General features: G+C 41.4%; 3 protein-coding genes across 3 annotated transcripts; 1 reads left to right on the forward strand and 2 right to left on the reverse strand. All coding sequences in view use genetic code 11, as the record gives it.

Moving 5' to 3' along the window:
• Nucleotides 1–5,301: 5,301 nt before the first annotated feature.
• On the reverse strand, nucleotides 5,302–8,856 carry EGR_04751 (Leucine-rich repeat-containing protein 6; the record flags this gene model as incomplete). The annotated part of the gene is made up of 8 exons (XM_024494000.1): nucleotides 5,302–5,500; nucleotides 5,978–6,054; nucleotides 6,237–6,338; nucleotides 6,538–6,607; nucleotides 7,404–7,475; nucleotides 7,880–7,948; nucleotides 8,166–8,281; nucleotides 8,821–8,856. 8 exons carry the CDS (start codon nucleotides 8,854–8,856, stop codon nucleotides 5,302–5,304), a joined length of 741 nt encoding a protein of 246 aa, XP_024351565.1.
• A 38-nt stretch (nucleotides 8,857–8,894) lies between these two features.
• EGR_04752 (Leucine-rich repeat-containing protein 6) lies at nucleotides 8,895–10,280 on the reverse strand (the record flags this gene model as incomplete). The annotated part of the gene is made up of 9 exons (XM_024494001.1): nucleotides 8,895–8,966; nucleotides 8,999–9,109; nucleotides 9,141–9,216; nucleotides 9,247–9,343; nucleotides 9,373–9,450; nucleotides 9,483–9,556; nucleotides 9,585–9,678; nucleotides 9,711–9,792; nucleotides 10,257–10,280. The coding sequence occupies 9 exons, from the start codon at nucleotides 10,278–10,280 to the stop codon at nucleotides 8,895–8,897; spliced, it is 708 nt and encodes a 235-aa protein (XP_024351566.1).
• A 2,541-nt stretch (nucleotides 10,281–12,821) lies between these two features.
• Nucleotides 12,822–16,914, forward strand: EGR_04753 (hypothetical protein; the record flags this gene model as incomplete). Its single annotated transcript, XM_024494002.1, has 10 exons — nucleotides 12,822–12,830; nucleotides 12,982–13,000; nucleotides 13,100–14,396; nucleotides 14,470–14,624; nucleotides 14,674–14,894; nucleotides 14,938–15,099; nucleotides 15,267–15,424; nucleotides 15,738–15,868; nucleotides 15,952–16,180; nucleotides 16,593–16,914. 10 exons carry the CDS (start codon nucleotides 12,822–12,824, stop codon nucleotides 16,912–16,914), a joined length of 2,703 nt encoding a protein of 900 aa, XP_024351567.1.
• Between the last annotated feature and the right edge of the window lie 3,587 nt (nucleotides 16,915–20,501).

Genomic DNA, 20,501 nt, shown 5'->3' on the forward strand with positions numbered 1-20,501 from the left:
CGGATGTCAATTTTTTTAACAGAAATGCCATATTTTTTATTTTAAATACCAAATAAACTTTCAAATGTTTGCCTTGTTCTCAATGAGGTGACTTAAAAGTGAACTATATTTTTTAAAGTGAGAAACCATGGGGTCCACACGAGTGGGGGATGCGGCATGAGGTTTGGTTAAGTTTCATAAGTCAAAATAACGCCACAAATTCTGCGTGCGCGCATACATCCACCCATCCATCCATCCACACGTGCATTTTTGCATCAGCCACACCAAAAATGCCGGAATTAGTAAATTTGCTGGTGTTAATGCTCCGTGGATTTGATTCACCTCATTTCACTGGGGCAACTAAAGCAGGCAAGAATGCAACAGCATTTCCGGCCATGATGCGTTTCTCCTTACTTCCGACTCCCAGGCATCATGATTTATCACGCACGTACATCAGCCATCTTCACTGTTTCACAAACATTTTTTTTCAAAAAAATGCATGCCTTGCAAAATTTACACCCTAGTTATCCTTATGACAATTAAACAATGAGTTATTCATGGATAAGGAGCCAATTTCTCCTCTCCCATCACACTGTCGTCAAATAACTACAAAATAAGGCCCCATGTTTAATGGTTAATTTTTCACTCAACTAGTGAATCGCATGCTCAATATGCATCCCCCGCAGTCCTATTTAAGAAAGATTCAATAATGGAAAAATTTTTTTTTCAGACTTCCCAGAAAGTGCACCATAACGGACTTCCCTTTTTTCGTCCAAACACCGTGTTTCCAAAAAGAACGGTTGACTGTTCCTATGACGGAGGCAGTGCATGCTGTCTGCAGTGAAACCTCGTTTGTACCAAGCCTTAACTTTTACTTGATTACAGCTTCATTATTCTCAATCCTTGTTTATTTTTTCTTGTGAAATTATTGATAGGTGTGCACGCCGACACCTACCGTGGTGGCGCCGAAGTGCCTCTTTCCCACAGCTAATTGTGCTGTGCTTGTGCGACTATTGCCTCCAAGTAATATTATTTAGGGTGCTACATATACCTTCCCTAATGTCATTTAATGAGGTGAGTGAAGTGGTAGGTAGGCTGGCTTCTGTTCACAAATGATAGGTATTAGCCTTTAATATCTGAGACTTTCAAAACTGTACGATGAAATTTCCCCAAATGGCAGTAATTAAGTTTGAAGAATGCACCTACTAGGTTTTAGAAGGAAAAGTAAAACGAAATTTTAATGCTGTAATTAGGATTGGCAATCTATCTTAATTACTATTTGCTTATTCACAAGGGGTAATTTTATCATGTCTTCCATCTGGCCAATGCACACAGAATGAAATGACAGCCTCTTTAGAAAGTGGATCCTATTGTGTTGATTATCAAAAAATCACGTTATGATGAGAGATTGAGAAAGGTTTTTTGCTAGTTAGGCGATCAGAAAAGCTAATAATTGCGGTAGCACAATGAACTACTTCGCAATCAAAATCCATCACCTCTTGAATGTGGGAAGGTTTTACTAAACCTTTAATGATAAAGTTAATCACCAAAAATTAGGAAATGGCTACTGCTGCTGACTCGGACTTGCCCTATCAGTCTACCCAAATCGTACATATTCATATCACATTGATAATGTGCAAAACAAATTTGCATACATCAGATCAGCATTTTTTTTAATTTGTCACTTTTTCGAAATATGCTTTTTTCAAGTTAAAATGGACTTGTGACGTTACTAGTCTATAATTATATCATGAATGCTTACAATCCCGACATAGTTGATTGCCTTTTCTACAAATTAATTTGGTTTCTTGTGTTGGACTCCACTGCAGTCCCACAAATCATGGAGTAGGCGTATCCAACCTTCTGGACATGTCACTACAGCCACGGGTAAGGCCATGACTAGGCTGTGTTGGCGCTGTGGCTGTGTCTTGATTGACACATCAGCAAGTGGGGTTGCAAACGGCATTCCCCCCTTTTTCCCTCGTGAAATTTAAAAACTACATGTCTGGATGCGGTGTCCTTGTGATGAAATATGTATCTCGAAGCAGCATAGTGAAGTAGTGGTCGTGATGGGAACTTACGCTCTGAAATTTTTTCTAGCTTTCGTCATCTATGCCCTAAATTAATGCCCGAGACCAGAAACGATCTAGTGGATTTGTTTTACCGCCTATTCTTTTTGACAGTGAAAAAGGGGTAATTATATCAAAGGAACCACTTATACAGATGATAAAACCATTTCTAGTAGATTGGAATTCTGTTTACCTAAGGGTACTGCATTTTTGTACCAAAATAGTTTGCCTGCAGATAAAAAACTTAAAATTTACATGAAAGCTTTTTTAGAAATTCATTTAGACACATCCACCACTGCAGATGTTCAGTAAGCCTGCAAACATACATCTTGATCCCTTGGGCAATGGGTGTGGATCCTGCCGCAAAGCCAATTAAATTGGCTGAACATTTAAAGCCATACACCTTTGTCACCGCAAGCGATCTTGGACTTTTTGGCATCAGTTCATGAGTGATGGGAATTTGATGATTTTTTGGTCTTTCCGTATGCAAAATGGGACATTGATAATCTTTGTAAGCTGTAGCTATCGTCAAACCTCAAACAACTACTTCAATGTGTTTATTGGAGGGGTAACTTGGACTATGCTTGAATGCGAATCCTTCCGACAGATACCTCAGTGATACGATCATTCAGTTAAATAAATGCTATTGAATTACCCTCTGTTGGCAAACGTTTTTATTATAAAACTGCATCGTCAGTTAGCATTACTTTGACTTAAAATAAGCCAACAACTGCTCATCTTCGCTTGATTGACTTTAGGAGAATTTTTTCCCAGTGAATGTTGTGATAAGTGTACACATTTTCCTTTCATTGTTTCCAAGTCCGCACTGGCAATCATTAGAGACCTTCCCAAGATTGGTAGCAGAGGAAAAAACCCACCACCACGGTATTGCACTCGTATTTTTTCAGTGGGCAAGTAACTTTTCCCATTGGGATCTGTAACCACTCAAATTTTGCTACTTCACTTTCTCATGGGTGCATGGACCCACCCCGGCAGACCTGACCCACCGCAGTGACAGAGAGGGGAGAGGAGGAATGCGAACACTGCAGCACGTGTAAATTATGCATTAGGAAGGAAAACAAGATAGCGAGTAAACGAGCAACCAAACGAGGCAACGAGGGGGTGGGGTGAAATAAGTGCGTGATTGAGAAGTGGGGAATCTTGGGAGAATGGGATGGGGGAGGGATATAGGAAGAAGGGCTGAGTGATTATCGTCTTGGCAGCTGTCGAAAATGCATTTCCTTTTCAGAGTGATGAGATGGTGACGGACTATTAAGTATTTACTAGCAAATACGCCAACCCATGCCAAGTACGTCTTTAGGCTTTACCTTCACCTTCAGGAGATAGCCACGATGAGAGGCTTAAAATAAGTTTTGCATTGGTTGCCATTACCATATTTCTAAAACTGCTTGATGAATCAGGATTGGAGCGGAAATCCTCTCAATCAGCGGGAAGAATTACTACAATAGTAATAGAGAGTAATGTGACAGAACAAAGCTATTGTACTAAAAGAATTTCAGCAATGCTGCTTTTACTGTCACTATTTAAATTGTGGCAGTCCTGCAAACTTCTCAGTAATGTAACCGCTTCCTTTTTAGGGCCATTTGATCCAAACTGACTTCAATGCTTGTAAAAATCTCCATCTCCAACACATCCACATAGGTGCCACTATTTATAGAGAAGTATGCTTTGAGTGTGTTGATTTTCCCACTGAATCAACATTTCCTTGTACTTTAGTTCCCTTATTTTGAACCCAGTTCTATTGTGATATTGTTATATCACAGAAATGAAAATACTTTTTTGAAATAACTAATAATTTTTGCCCCAAAGCACCACATTTTTACTAACTTTTATTTTGATGCTGGTTAATGGAATGCAAGCAGTAGGTGGCAGTGCTTTCGTATCTATGATGCGCGTATCAGTGAATGAAAGAGTGATATGAAGTTAAAAAGTACACTTGCACCACTTATAGTATTCAGCCATCCTCATTGACATTGCGCATTAGTTAGTAAAGAAATCGTTTCTGAAATTTGAGGCCTGTAAGCGATTCTTACGACCAGAGATCAGCAACCGATTGAACGCCCCCCAACCTGTTCGCCGCCCGCACCCAAGTGCCAATCATGGTGTGTGTATCGGGGAGAGGGGTTGGGGTACGCGCAGGCATGTGAACCCGAGGGTGGCTTTTATCAAGATTGCCCCGAGTGCTGTCAATCAGACATGCATTTGAAATGAGACGAAAAGGCAGCTGCAGCAACGGCACGGGCAGCAGCGATTCATCCATCCACGCCTTTCGTTGTCGGGGCTTAACCTTGTAAATATTTGATGCGGGGATGGTGAACGCATCCCTCCCTCCACCTCCCTACTTTCGAACTGGAACACACCTCGCGAGCTTTGACGTTAGGTAGCTTAGCCACAGCTTTGCGTCTCCATGCGCAGATGCTCTTTCCCACCCCCCTTTTGAAGACGGACAAAATTGTCTAAATGAGGGTGTCGCGAGTTCTCTTTTGTTGTTAACAGGCACTACGACTAAGCAAGATACTGAAATCTATCCCCTCTAAGCACTTAAGGAGCAGGAATTCTTAGACTGGGGACGTGCACAATTTTTACATTACAATCAGTTTTAAACGAAATCTGAATTTCGTCATAATAACTCGACAGCTGCTGTTTTCTTCTCCCAAAGGGTGGAGCATACAAATGACATCCTATTTGGTCTTCAGAAATATATTTCAATAAAGAGTGTCAAGTTAAAGTTGATGCACTCTCCGAAAATATGCTCGAAGCTGCCCTTTGGGTAGGCACAAAAATCACTTCATATGAGCATTGTATTGAGTTCTATGAAAATCAAGCAGTAGTTTTTTCTTCGAAAAACACTTATAAAACTCGTTCATTTCAACTACTTTCTGGCTATTTTAGCGAATTTCGGGTGCTTAGCCACATTTAATTCAGCCTCATGTCGTAGCCAGACTTATGGTCACAAAAGGCTCGCATTTATTTTTGTCACCTCATAAAAGGGATTGAAATACTTTGTGCAAATAACCCCAGTCACGGGTAAAACTTCTCTCAAAAATCATGTCCCAAAGCGATACCTTAATCAGTCTAAAGGAGAACTTTCATGAATTAGTGAATGCTCAACTGTCGATGTGGCCTCTACTTCGCACTTAGTTGAGTGTTTACTGTAGGCTTTGAAGAACACTATAATATTTTTATTTGAAACAATCAAAATTTGTTCGTTCCACCCTTTAGGATCACATGTTTATTCAAGAGGCGGGACGTCAGGATTGTCAACAAAACTGGGACTGTTCTTCCTCTCCTTACGGCGGTTGACCGGTGCCCGCTTCGCCATCTCCAAGTCGCGCAAGTGGCTGTCCCCAGTGTTCGTGATGTTTCGCCAGTCCACTGACGCTTTTGTTTCTCCCACCGTCAGAAAATTGGACTTTCGTTCCTTGCCCTTTCTGTAGCAAGATGAAATAAAACAGCCAAAACAAAATTTTTCAAGTGCCATGTTGCTAAGTTTCCATCTACCCTTATCTGGGGATACCTGCTACTGGTTCCATTACATAATTAATTGGCCATTGAAATGATTAGTTACTGCAATACTGACACATAAAACATACCTTAAATCATTAAAAGTAATCTCATAGACGTAGCAACGTAATAATTTCATTACAGAAATAATGTTCTGTAAAGTAAATTGTAAGTAATCCCAAATTCACCGTCTTAAGTGAAAGGAGAGTAGGGTGCTTATCAAAAGCTGGTTACAGAAGGATGCTGAGTCTCTAATATTATCCTCTCTCCCTAAAGCATTTCGAATACCCCTTGATTATGATACTCTGTTCTATAATTAACCAGTTGTCTTTATTTTTGCTTTTTTTAATTAAAAGTCATAAAAACCTCACTCTAACGCTTACTGAAAATAGATAAAAGCTTACTCTTTGCTTTCTGTTTTCTCTATACAACCGGCGGTGTGATTTGCCTGTACAATCCGAGGTTCAATCATTGAAGAAGCCTATAAACAAAATTAAATATATTCGTGAATAAAAAGATACCCAATGAAACCAAACACACGAAATTCATTTGTTCATTTCGGATGCCATTGAATTTAAGTTAAAGTGAATACGCAAGGAGAATGAACATCAAATCAGATTTAAGGGTGAGTAAAGCAAAAATGGGACGAAAAAGACTGCCCACCCTGACTTTGGGCATCCGAACGAGCAGTCGACCGGTCACACGAGAACGCTGGACTGAAGATTTGTCTGGATGAACCTCTTCAGGCAGAGCCATTTGGAACACCTTAAAGACAGTTATACGTAATAGTCTGCTCAAATCTGACTCCACTTATTACGAAATTTGACACCCGTTAATACTCTCCTCCAAATAAATGCATTTAATCCTTCTTTCAATCTGTATCAGCTAGGCCTTTTGCCCACTGAGCTGAGATGTAATTGCTCAGACAAGCGAATGATTACCCGCATAAGAGGTCAAAGCCCACCTTATTTCTCAGTGTTACACGAACATAATTCGTCTGTACATCGCAGTCAATTAGAGTGGTATCCATGTTCCTAGAAAGATGAAATTATAAAGCTCTTTAACACAGGACAACTTATTGCAAGTGTTGGTTGCACAGTGTATCTTGTTAAAAATTACTCAGTGAGGCCCTTTTAGCAAAAATTTGATAAAAAATGTCTTCTATAATTCTTAACAGGTTATTTAGACACATGGAAGCAACGAAGATTGGGACCAATAAAAGGAGGCACCGGAATTATCAACCCGCGTCAAAAGCACTTGTTTTACTAATCTGTATATTCGATTTAAAGCACCATCATAAAAAACAGAATACAAAAGGGTGGTTAATCTTCCCCATTAGACTTTCAAAGGGTCCCATTCGAGAGAACATAATTTCGAGCGGCCAAAGCCTGGTGTTGGAGAATAAGCACCGCTGCAGTCAGAGTCAAGTAGTCGCGTGCGGTACAATGCGCTGACAAAGTTATCACATTTAAATCAACTCCGGTGTGCTTCTTTCTTCAAAACTTTTTCTCTGTCACTAGGCACTTAATTTCAGCTAATATTTTACATCAGATCCAAATCGAGGCTTCTCAATCCCCTAATGGCTAATTAAATAAATACTATTTATTGGCTGCTATTCCAGTACACACTGAACGCCCGAAACCTATACTTCCCACTTGCATAAGAACACGCAATTGTAGATTCTCATTGCTGGCATAAGTCAAATTTTTTTAGCTGGTTAAGTATTATTCTCATTATTACTAAATTTTATACCAAATTAATCTGGTTTCTCACCATCACTTCGGGGGAGGTTCTTGCATACTTCAAAGGATGCCACACCAGAGAACTCACCTGTAAGCAGCGACATCTAGCACAAAGTATTGCTCGTTCCCCTTGATTTCTTCGTAAAATTTAAATTCGACTCTACAAAATGGTAACCACATAAGTGGAAAATAGTACATTTAAAAATATGAGTTACAAATTACATCTCATTTGCGTGGAGGACATCGCAGACCACCCAACTGAGGGACATCACCCACTCACTACCCTCGCCTAAGATCCTTTTCATTTACTTTCCTTTGCTGAAACCATTTCTATCTCCTCCACCCTCGAGATGGAGGTGATAATTGTAATTTTGGCTGTTGAGGTATTAACAATTCTACTTATTACTATTTTAGTGCAATAAATCACTTCTGTAACTGCACCAGATAGTTGTCGGGCTCTTTGGCTTGAAAAATGATAGCTTCATAAACCCATTTGTCCCTTTTCGTTGTTTCCTGAAATAAAATAGATTGAATAGCTGGTCTCTACTAGGGAAAAGTACTTACTTCGGCTCATTTATGTTGTAAGGCCGACCATCTTCAGCAAAGAAAACTTTTCGCCTCGGCTTCGTCTTCCTTCAAAATACAAAACCACAGTGTATCTAAACTTGCTCTTGTATAGCATACTATGCTAAGCCAAGCCACTATCAATTATAATACACATCTTGCGACCAAAAAAAAGGATTCCACTTAAAAACCCGACATATCCATACACTGAATCTAGAAGGTAAATTTAGCGAAGGTATTAACTTCTATGTTATTTAAAGAACAGACAAAAGCATATTTAGCCCACTCATAAGAGGTAGTTTTCTTAGATTCTTGTTCTTTCTGTAAGCGAAGAAACTCATATGTTTCACTCCGTGATTCCGGAGTGTAAGGACCCTTCTCTTGCCAAAATTCTTCAGCTATCTTTCCAATATCACTGAAATGAGCAAACAAACTGCTAAAACAAGCAAATGTATTGTCTTTTGACCAAATAAATATGGTATGAAACAAATAAACTTTTCACAAAGCACTTGTTTGTTATGAGCCTAGACGATGAATCATGCAACTCCTAATTGGAAGACGTTCCAAAATGCAAACGTATTCTCTAATGCCCAATAAAGTAAAAATTGCAGGGCAGACATCTATGTTTAACACCCTAACCAAACAGAAATGCAAAACGTAAAAAAACTCTGACTAGTAATTGAAATGGATCGTTTAAATTGCGCCTATAGAATAAGCCACTTATTAACATTTGCAGTAGTATTCCAGAATCCATCAAATTAGTGGCTAATAAGGTTGTTAAAGAAGGACCCAACGGATGGATATAAGAAAAATACGTAAGAAGATAGTATGAAAAATTACATAAACAGAAAATGCAAAAAACGTGCATTTGTGCGCAATTATTAAGCATTGGTAAACAAATGCGAATTATGTACTCAGACACTTACAAAAGTTTAACAAACCTCAATAGCAATAATAAATGAACTTATAAGATGCATGGTACAATACACCAATAATAATAACAATTATCAATGCATCACCCATTATTTTCCTTCAACTTTTCCGAAAACCTTTCTTTCCGTTGCTGAGCCTGAACTTTCTCATGGGCCTGAATATGAGCAGTTAATAAAGCCCGCATACCCTTCTGTGAAAGTATTCTTCCTGTGAGTTCAGTATAGATTTGTAATGTTTCGAAAGATTTTGAAAAGCAGTGATGCGTTCAGCTTTTCCGATTTCTTCACCATCTAGTATCTTTGACAGTCACCAGACTAATTTAAAGTACCTTTAATTGGGGCAATGTAGCGATGACATACTCTCTGTACCCAGCATAGTCGGTGCACGGATTCCCTATCAAATAACTTTAGGAGTAATTAAAACTTTTTTAATACAGCTCTTCAAGAGTTTCCAAATTTATCAGGTTTTCCACGCTAGTCAAATCACCAATAAAATTCACTGTGAGTTCGAGTTTTTTTAGAGATTCACAACCTAAAATTGGGCTACACATATAAATTCACCTTCCAAGTTTTCAATTATTTCAATATTATTTAGAGCTAAATTAAGGTATTCCAGTTCCTTTAAACGGTTAATATTCTCTGCAGGAAAAGTAAAACAATACAAACCATACCAATTCTGGAGATAAGATTGTTCTGCAGATACAAAATCCTGAGTTTTTTACAGTTTTTATTTAGAAATTCGATTCTGGCAGAAAGAAATATACGTAAAATACTTCTCAATATCCTGTTGGTGAAGTGCTAGTTCCTCCAGACTACATATTTCCCCCTCATTATGTTCTGCTCGTTTGCGGACCAATTCCTCGGTGACTGTCATTAAAAATGAGGTGTTTACCACATACTCCGAACCATCGATGACTGACGGCAACCCAATTGTTTTCTCCACTTCTCCACACCCCGAAATAGAACGCTAAAGTGAATCGACTAAACAAATATATTTGAATGCCTTATTCTAGTTGCAACTGTACCTATAACTAACGGTTCCTCAATTGAGCCAAATGTGTGTTTTTTACACACATAATAACTATTGGTGAGTAGGTTCAACACAAATAAGGTAATGAAAAATGTAATTGCTTGTTCAACTATCGGTTCAAATAACACACCTCTTAGGGGCTTCACTATTGCGTATTTGCTATGCCACCTAAACATCGGACCATAACACTAACCTTCAAGCCACTTTGCTTGTCGGAAATACATATTTTGCTCAAACATTATGTTTTCTTGCATTTAAAAAGAATACATCGGGGATTACACTGGTGGCAGCGGAAAGCAAACCACATCCCAGTGGACATCTGTTCTGATTTTTCTTACAGATAACTAAATATTACAGTGGCAAAAAAGTGCATATGCAGCGGACGGGAGAATCTGTGACGACCCCTAGCACCTACTCCAGTCCCGTGTCCTGCAGGCATGCTAATACTACCTGAAGTGCCATTACCCGTGGTTAGTAACCCTCTGAAGAAGTTCGCTACGGAGCTGTCTACCATTTCTGCATAAAGATACCAATCATGTGATTACACGACCGCCTCCCCCACTTCAGTATCGGCTGGACTGAACCCTAACAGATATGGCAGGGCAGCTCTGAAGTGAGAATGAAGTGGGAAAAAGGAATAGCCCCAATACCTAATCCTTCGTCATTTGCCTCTGCTTTTAGGACATCGTTCCTACTCCAGGTTATGATATGTGTGGTGGCCAGCACACTACCCCGACATCGAATCCAGTTCCCACAGGAGGCAAAACCAAAAAACCCAATAGAATTACCAAGAGAAGTCGATGACATTGCGGTTAAAAAGAAGTTAAAAGAAGATTCCATTGTAGCGTTCTGAGACTCCCTGAAGAAGAAAGAGGACGCAATACTCGGGCAGAATATATATTCAGCACAGAGAAGGCGGCTAAGGGCTACTGGCATGGCCCGAAGGCCAGCCCACCCAGCCAGGAACAAGAGGGCTAATTCCAAGTACAAAAGTGGCGCCTCATCAATACCGCGGGATAAACCACTATCGTATTACACTATGACTGGCATGGTTGACTCGTGGGTGTTTTTTTGCAGCGTTGACCACGTTGTGAAGGCTAACGCAGGAAGCTGACCAAAGAGAGCACCGGGAGAAACCTTCAATAAAGGATATTAGACTATGCAGTAAAACTTGGTTGTTTGTTTGACCCTGAGTTTTGGTACAGGGGTTACTTTCACTACGTTTTCCAGAGTGCTTAATTATTAAGGTAAGTACAGGTTTAGTATTACAAACGTTATGCAGGGTGTTGTGAGGGGTATTTCGCTTTTCCCTGTGGTCATAGAAGCATATATTTCATTGCAACTTCAGAAAGGATTTCGACGTCACTTGACGTAAGCCGTATCAGTACAAAAGAAGACCTGTTATTAGGACATATAATAGTTTGGGCGGGTTAGACTTCATAGGGCCACTTCTCCCAGTGAGAATTTTTACTACTTAAGCTAAAATATTGATGCGGCTAAAACGTACAGTTAAATACCCATTGATTTATCTACTGCCGCACCAAAAAAATTGACGTGCAATTATTAGTTTAATTCCATCTGTATTCATGGGGATGCCTTAGTAAGACAAAGTTAAACATTTAAGTCAATTTTATGGCTTACGACCTTTCTGGACGCTAAAATTCTGCTATTCTGTCTCGGGGTGTCATTGTAAGGCTTTAAGAAATACGTTTGGTTGAAAAACCCTCTTCCATCCTGGTATTGTTCATCTGAGGATAAGCTCAAAACACCCACCTGTGCAAAACTCTGCAGCGACTTTTTGTTTCATGCGGATAGTATTTCCGCTCGGACGCATAACACTTTAGTCTTGCTCAAGGCCTTACAGTCCTTATATATTTTAATAGTACATAGTCTCTCGGAACTTTCGACTATTAGGACTTCTCACGTACGTAGGATTTTACTTTAAGAAATTGGAAAGTACGAATGACTTCCAAAATACAAAGTACCCTCCCAGTAACACACCAATCTCGCCCGTTCTAAAGGATTCTAAATGTGCGCAAAAATGAGGCAGAACCTATTAACTTATAAAAAGTTGAAAGTCAAGTTCCCGAAAGCCGTTTAGTTTGCAGGGACCTCTTTGTTGCTGCAATCGAATCCCTGACGCCAAATACTATAGAGGAAAATACTGATTTCTTGAAAACATAATGTGTTGTAGGGACTGGCAGTTTTGTTTAACTGTGCATTGCATTTGTGACAGCACTTGAGTTTCAGCGGGTTGCATCTCGATTTTCAGAAGCGGCCTTCGAGTTGTGCCATTGCTCTTTCAGCTCTTCTCCATGTTGGTGGCATGCGTTCTGCTACACAACTTTGAGTTATTACAGCTCTAAACGGAAAAAACTGAACCATATAGGTTCGGCGGAAAACCGGAAGCTGTATCCCACCAAAGGCCGACAGCAGAATAACACTTTGCTTGTTTGTTTAACTATAAGTTTTGATTGCGAGGGTGCTTAAGGCTTTACCCACGCTTAGTGGCATAGCTTCTAGGCCAAGCCAATAGACACTTGACTCTTCTTTGCGTTGATAATACACCTTCTACCTCAGTAATATGACTTCTTTCCGCTTCGAAAGAGACTCCAGGTGCTACAGGTGTTGCCCAAGTTACCACTATCTAAAGTTACGTAACCCAAAGAACATGTATTAAGATAGGCGTACAATTTTTGACGCAATCACTGTAAGCACAATTATTATGCACTCAAAAAGTGAATATGTCTTCTAATTTAATTGAAAACTCATTACATAAAGTAGCAATTAGTGCCATTAGTTTTCGAACGTAAATCCGTTTAAGGTCTTACAAAACAAAATTTCAGAGGGAGAGCTCATGTATTTTGAATAGACGAAAAATATATTTAAATAATAACAGACCACGTTCACACAGCTATTTGTTTAAATACCCACTGGGAAACCATCTCACGTGGAGTTCCATTGTCGTCTCTTGCACGCCATGGTCATGGTGGGCTTACATGTGTTTACGGATGGGATTATTCCCCTGTGTTGATTTACTGGTTTTGTGTCGTTTGTATAATGCCGTTTATCTATCATCTTGTGTTTGGTCTTTAGACTTATCGAAGTGTTTGCTGACTTGCGTTTGCTTTGCATTTTAGACTCAAAAGAAGAATCGAAGTGAGTTTTTGTGCTGTTGTTGATACTACGTGAAATTTGACTTTAATCTCACTGCTGAGTCGCTTTTCTTCTTTGATTTGGGCATTATCCCTTTCACAGATCCCAATGCACAAAACTCGAAGGCAAATGGGGCTCCCGCCACCAAAATCCTTGGGAAGAAACGACCCCGGGAAGAAGACAGCGGAGATGACGAAGACGTAGGAACCAAACTTGATGCGGTGCAAGTTAAGAAGCTTAAACAAATGATTGTTGAGGATGCCGACGATTCTGGTAGTACGGAACTCGATGCTGAAGAAGAGATCGAGGGCGATTCCGACGAAGATAGTGAAGAATATGGCGATGAGGACGATAGCGACCATAATGGCGATACTGAGGATGAGCTTCCTGAAAAGGTTGTTAAGCTGGCTAACTCCCGCGAAAAGACACAGCATCAGCAAACGCCTGTCAAGTCCAATCAGGAAAAGTTGAAGGCTACTGCCAAACAGTCGGAGCAAAAAGTGGGGGTGCAAAAGCAGTTCAGAGTGTCGGCATCTAATATTCTGCTCTTTAACATCCCGAGACTAAACGAGAATGAATTACATGGTTTCCTCGCAAAGCGCAATGTGCATCCAGAGTCGATATCCTGCATCAACTCGCCGGTCGCTCTTCTCGGGTTTGCAGATGATGCAGCCGCAAAAAAGGCAGTTTCGGCATGTTCTGGGGCGGCTTATAGTCAAGATACTCTTGCCGTTGTGCCGGTTACAGATGGCGATATTGGAATGATTCGGTCAAATAAAAACCCCCACCCGGGTCGGCCTGACGCTCCTCTCACATGCTTGTTTGTGGCGTCTCTTCCGAAGTCCATAACGGAGAAGGAGATTCTAAAGGTTATTGGTATTGAGCCGAAGCACCTGCGTCTTATGACCTCAGGACCCAAAAATTACCTGACAAACGCGTGTTACATTGATTGTAACTCCGAAGATGACGCAAGAAAGGCTTTCCAAGCACTTCAGAATCATCAATTCGGTGATGTGCAGGTTAAAGTATATTTGAAACCCCAAAGCAACTTCAACCCTGTCACCGAAACCTCACTGATCGTTACTAATGTGCCCTTTAGCGCCGAGATTGATGACGTTAAGAAGCAGTTTCCATCTGCCAAAAAGGTTGAGCTAACGCGAAGGGGGTGTTTCATGCTTAGCTTCGGTAGCGCAGAGGATAGGGCTAGAGTTCTTAAGGAGTCGGAAGGAAAGATCATGGGGGGGCGCACTTTGCGTTTTATAACCTCCGACAAATCTGCTGTCGACTACCCTGTTTTTGTTTCCAATATCGCATTCGCTGTGTCGGCCGATGAACTGAAAGCTGCTTTTCCTGGATGCAGGAATGTTTTCATGAGGAAAAAGAATGGCCGATTCAATGGGTAAGGTGCGATTTCACTTGGTTTTCCTGGCGTTTGAATTTGTCATGGCCGGTAATCTGTTTCTCTGTTTAAGTAACGCAATCGTATACTTTACGACCAAGGAAGCAGCAGAGGCTGGGGCGAAGGAGGGCGCTAAGAAAGAACTTAAGGGAAGGCTTCTCAAGACGAAGGTGCAAGACCAGTCTGCTGATCCTTCGATTGACAAACAGAGTGCCGCCAGCCCCAAAAGTATTGTGTTCTTTAATTTTGGTTGCTTTATCGTCATTTTGCGTTGTAGAGGGAACCGAAAAGCCGAAGCCTCGGGTAGAGAACAAGGCTAAGGCAGTGCTTCCTGCTCAAGTGGGAAGCGAATCTGAAGAAGAGGATGATGAGGAAGATAAATCCGGTGATGAGGAGATCGATGAAGGCGATAGTGAGGATGATAGCGTCGGTGACGCAGAGAATGATATGGTTGAGGAAGGTAGTGAGTCTGTCAGTGGTGTTGAAGAGGATGCTCCAGTGTCGAAGCGGCCAAAGCGGGACCAGGATTCTGCTTTTAAAGATCACAGTGGTGGTGGAAAACGTGGGGGTCGCGGAGGACGAGGCGGCGGCTTCCCTCATCGTGGAAGCCGTGGCGGCGGAGGTTTCCAGAACCGTGGTAGTCGTGGGGCGAGAGGACGCGGAGGACCTTTCAAAAAATAATCGTGATTTATGTGTAAATCAAGTAAATGTAATAAAGCGGCCGACGCTATTTTAAACTGCATTCGTGATTTCTTTCCATTCCTGGGTTCCGCTTCCTCGATGGCTTGGGCTCCTTCTCTGCATGCATTTGTTTTGAACTCGTGAAAAGGTCAAAGCAATCGCGAGTTGTAGCGAGTGTTCTTGTTTTAGATGAGCAACCTGTACCGTGTATCGCCGCCCGTGGGTGACTGCCGTAGCGCGCTAGATTCGCGTAGTTTGTGTGTGTACGACTATCCGGGAGGGTTGAGCGAGGCCGACCTCTACCCTCTCTTCCCCGCCGCTGTCAGCATCTCGTGTCAGCGAAGGGGGTGGGCGTTCTTTTTATAACTTCTGCCCTTCTTTTTCTCATCTTCGTGGTTTTTTCCCCTGGGAGGCCTAACTAGTATTTTATCTTTTTGTTTTTGTGCGCTGCCTGAGCAGGTTTATCTTATCACGCGCAGTACCACAACGAGTGGGTTGATAACTCGTGGACCGAGCTCCCTCGCGGACAGATACTATGTGCTCCTTGAGAGAGCGCAAACCATTGATTGAGCAATCATGATGTGCCTGTGTCGAGTGACTTCAAGCACATGCACTGCTTGCCTCTTCAATCTCTTTGCCGCTCGCACCTTGTCTCTTCAGTTCTTCATCTTCTTGTTTGGTACAATTTCAATCGGATGCCTATTGTCAGGCTGCTCTCGTCGAATGTCAAAATGGCAAACTCATAGGGGGTCGACCTGTGCAGGCCCGGATAGTTCCTTCCATTGGCTCAGGTAGGTTAAAATAATGATATGCGCCTTAGTCAGTTATGAGTCAGCCGTTTGTCTTGGTGTATGACGAAATTCTGGTTTTCTAGATCATAATTTTGATGGCTATAGTGGTAGTGGATATGCTCTAGCAGATCACTCCCGCATTGGACCTGGTGACGAGCATAATCCTAGAGATTATGGCAGTTATCTTTGTCAAAGACCCGATTGCACGCTGCGCAATTTAGCGTGGTCCGTGACAGAAGACGATCTGATCCGGGAATTCCTGCGTGCAGTCAGTGTTTCTATAGTGTTCGATGGAGAAAACCGATCTCAAGGGTCTGTTGAGTGTCGACATATCTTTTAATGCTCAATTTACTTAGAATTGACATGTTTTCTAGATGGGGAACAGTGACATTTGCCAATTCAGCTGATTGCCGGCATGCTGAAGCTGAGCGTCTGACCAAATCGATAAATGGAAGACCTATCCACGCAGAAATCGGGAATTTATTCGGAAGGTTTCGCGACGGCAGCCATAGAGGAGGGTGTGGTGGTGGGCGGCCTTTTTGTGGTGAGTTTCAATGACTGATCCTCTGACTTTTTCCTGGTTCATTCCCATTGTCAGTTATGACTAGTGGTGCAAACACCAGGCATATTGAGGCGGTTTCCTATTCCATTAGTGAACTGGGGGCTCTACACTCCCTTTGATATTGCGAACATTTGACATGGTGAGCTGTTTTCATTCTTAAAGAGCTACTACTTCAGATCGCTACAATCGTGCCGGTGGCAGTGGACGTAGAAGAGGAGGCGGTGGTTACGGTGGTGAGGGTATGCACCTCCGTCGTCGATGCGATGATGTAGATGGAAATGAACGAAGATCTTGTGGCGTCAGCAATGTTGGTGGATGCTTCGCAGGAATGCCCCGCAACAGTGGTGGACGATTCGATCGGGATCGACGAGATCGCAGTCCAGGGCACCGACGTACCGGTGGTAGTGGGGCTAGAATTACTTCTGCCGTTATCCGCCGCGCTCCCGGCGATTCATCTGACTCCGATTTCGACAATCGTGGTTAATTGCAGATATTGTGTGTCAGTTTTTTTTCGATTACTGCTTCTGTTCATGCCTATATTTGCAATATGCTTCATTAAACGTGATTACATGTTTTCTGCCTCAATCTTTGCGTTTCTTTTGGTTCGTTTTATCAAAAATGTGGGTTAATAAGGCCATGTGATCAGCAGTTATGCTGAAGCTTTTTAATAGCAATGCGTTGGGTGCGAAATCAAAATGGTGCTTTATGGTCGTTAAGTCTTACTGCCTTGGGTGTAGCGTTGTGAGGGCACTTTTACATGTCTCGGCCTGTGGGCTCCCTCCGCTATGTTATTTTGATTTATGCTTCAGTACGGTGGTTGGACGACAATGCATTTCGTTCCTACCATTGGGTTTGTTTCTTGCCCTAATGCGCCCCTTGTTTCAAGTGGCGATGAAGTTGGGCTGATCTAGTGCAAGAAGTTGAATTGGGAACCCTTGTCAATGAGTAAGAATTTGGTAAATTTTCATATCGTTACAGTTGCTGGGTTGCGAACAGCTTCCTATGTGAAAGCCTTGGAAATACCGTCCTACCAAGGACCTGGAAGCTTATCTCCTTATGATGAAGGTTCCGTAAATCTGTATCAAAAACTTGCTACTAATTTCTACTTCCATGTAAGTTTTCCTTGTTCGAATGAAGGGGATTGCGTTACCTCAGAGTATGAATGCACATACTAAATTTCGTGGAGAACGCCATTTACAGCCCAAAATGCTTCTGAACCCGAGAATCGTTTCGCAGCACCAGCCAATGTATGAAATAGCCCCACTTCAATCACCCCGCATATGCTTTAAGTTATGCACTCCACATTACCCAACTTTTGGAGCGTTTAATACACGGCATCCCAATTAATTGGTCTTATTTTGAGAAGCCTTTTGGATCACTTGTGTAGAGTGAGTTCTCCCCCGAGCAATTCGCTCGGGCTGATTTCCTTACTTGAATTCTACATCATTCGGGATTTTTACTGACCTACTCTACTTTTTTTTTACTATAAAAATAGTAAGCATTAATCATGATCTTAATCCATGTTAAGACGACGTATCTTTGAAACGTTGTAATCGAATACGCTAAATGAAACCCCATGATGATGGCTCCAAACAACCATGGGGTATGGGTGTGCACGTAATCCATACAATAATAACGCTGTAATTCATATCATTTTTATCATTTGCCTCTTTCAGGTATTTATAAGAACACAGTGATGAGAAAACCCGTTAGAACCTGCCTCTTAAGTGATTCATGCCCAAAACTATTTCATAGTCTTACTGATTATCAAAATGGTAGCTAGCGCCTCCTAGCTTACTTGATTAAGATACTTGATTTTGGTCCTAATATTCCCTCATCCCCCATTACTGATATGGCGGTCAAACACCCACCTCTTATATATTTTCACTTTAACGTCCAATAACTTCCAGTCCTGTACCATTGGATAATGAAGTACTCAGCTTACTGCGTCTAGGATTCATAACGTGTATGCCTTAGTCGGAGAACAGATCTGGCGTCTGACGTGCCACCAATTAACGGTGAATTTAAAACCCTCGCTTTTAACCACCTCCAAATAGCAGACATCACTAATAAAGTCGAATAAGGCGGCTTTCCGGTCCGCATTACTACAAAATTCAATCATTTCTAAACTGATAGCCTAATGATCTATCAGATTTTACCTGGGTTGAAGATGGCGATACCAGATCACAGTGGAAATGGCGCATAATTATATCTTCTCCCTTATGACTGTGAAGTAATTCAGAACTGGCTGTTTAACAGGCATTACTGTCATTTATTATCCACCCGAGGCATACTCTTTCAGATTGCCCATTTGTAAAAGACAATTTTCTGATCCTTAGGTTAGTTCCTGGGGTGTCAATCCCCCAACGCCACAGCTGGAACAATAATGTCGCCAAGTATACAGCTCCAGCCCAATACTGGTCTAAGTATCACTTGAATATTTATATCAGCTACCATTATAACCTTTATCCATCGCTAAAAATTCCAAGTTAAACTCAAATTGAATGTGCGATTTTTACGCTTGATTTACGCACCAATGTTCTGGTGATGAGATGTGGGCCGGGTGTGATTCATCACCATCACAAAATCTGTTTCCGTCTTGAAGGTAGTCGTGGAATTGTTCAAATGTCTGCTTAATCCGCAGCACGCCACGGCGAATACCGCCAGCGGAATCCCGTCTAATAGCAACAAGCAATTAAAACCGACCAAGAGCGTATCCATCAGGTAGTTGTATCAGTGAGTGTTTTGTAACTATCAGGACAAATGTTTCACTCAGTTGATGACGGCCGCATTGCTGGGATTGCTAAAAGCCACTTTATTATTTATGGTTTCGGTTTCCATCCTGTTCGTATGCCTTTTCGTCTATGTCATTTCTGTTAGTAACCCTCAAACTCCTAACGGTTTTTACAGTTTTATCCAGAATTATCTGTAGTGAGAAAGTACTTTGGCGCTACGATGCATTCTGTGCTCAGAGGTGATTGCGCCAGTGTGCAGTTTATCTGACGGACCATGGATGGCCAATATTACCGCCTCAGAAGACACTTCACTGCTCCCAGGATTTGCATCATCAAAGCATAGATATTTCAACCTACAAGTTTTTCGTGTCGAAGCGGACGAGTGTTTAATAGGCTCTGACCTGTTGGTTAACTGGAGCAGACCTTGTTTCTCAGCCATTAGCAAGCGTTAATCCCACTCCTTAAATGCATCTCAGCAACACTACATTATTTAGAACTCAAGAAACTGAACGAGTAGATGGTGTCTGCACCTGTGATAATGGTTAAAATGATCCCCAAGTAAAGCTAACAATGCTATTTACATGATTCTCGATAATTTTAAAAAATGTAACTGCTGTCTAACTGATCAATTGATATGGTAAACAACGGAATTGCAATGTAACGTCTGATTAGCTGACAGATTCGACATTGCGCTATTATTCCCTAATGGAAATTAAATAACTTTTACTATTTATTCCTCCAGCTTAATAGATAAGGCCTTCATTCATTGATTGCATCCGTCTTTTCCATGCAAACTGCACAATTTCCTCACCAAAATAGTGATTTTGGCAAGCCAAGTTACAAAAAATGGTGCTCATAACGACTGTTGATGTATTCACTTTGCTAGCATGCGGCACAAAAGAGGTTTTTGAAGAAAACGCTAAATGTAGGAACTACATATCTATACATTGAAGCGTTACATGTTTGTTGTACTATGCCTTTCTAGGTCAGAGTCCAACGGGTACAAAGAATCTCTTGATCTTGCTGACACCGTCTCTCCTTCAAGAGGATGGAAACATTGGTCCTCAAATGCTTTGTCTTATGGACCAAAGGACCCTAAAACCAAAGAAGTGGGGAAATGACGAAATCTCAGCATTGCAACTGCTTATTTCGCTAATTTAAACTTGCATTAATAAAAGTTGGCGTAATGAATTTGAGAAATCTACAGAAGAAAAGGACGAAAGTAATTTTGGTGCTGCGGCATTCTGTGCAACCGTGTGTTTAACTGACTCAGTCTCCTCAGATCGTGTTTCCACTTTGCAGGAGGGCCTCCGAGCCATGCTGAAAGCCTCTCAAC

The sequence above is a fragment of the Echinococcus granulosus genome (genome assembly GCF_000524195.1).
Source record: "Echinococcus granulosus chromosome Unknown EG_S00031, whole genome shotgun sequence".
Lineage (NCBI taxonomy): Eukaryota > Metazoa > Platyhelminthes > Cestoda > Cyclophyllidea > Taeniidae > Echinococcus > Echinococcus granulosus.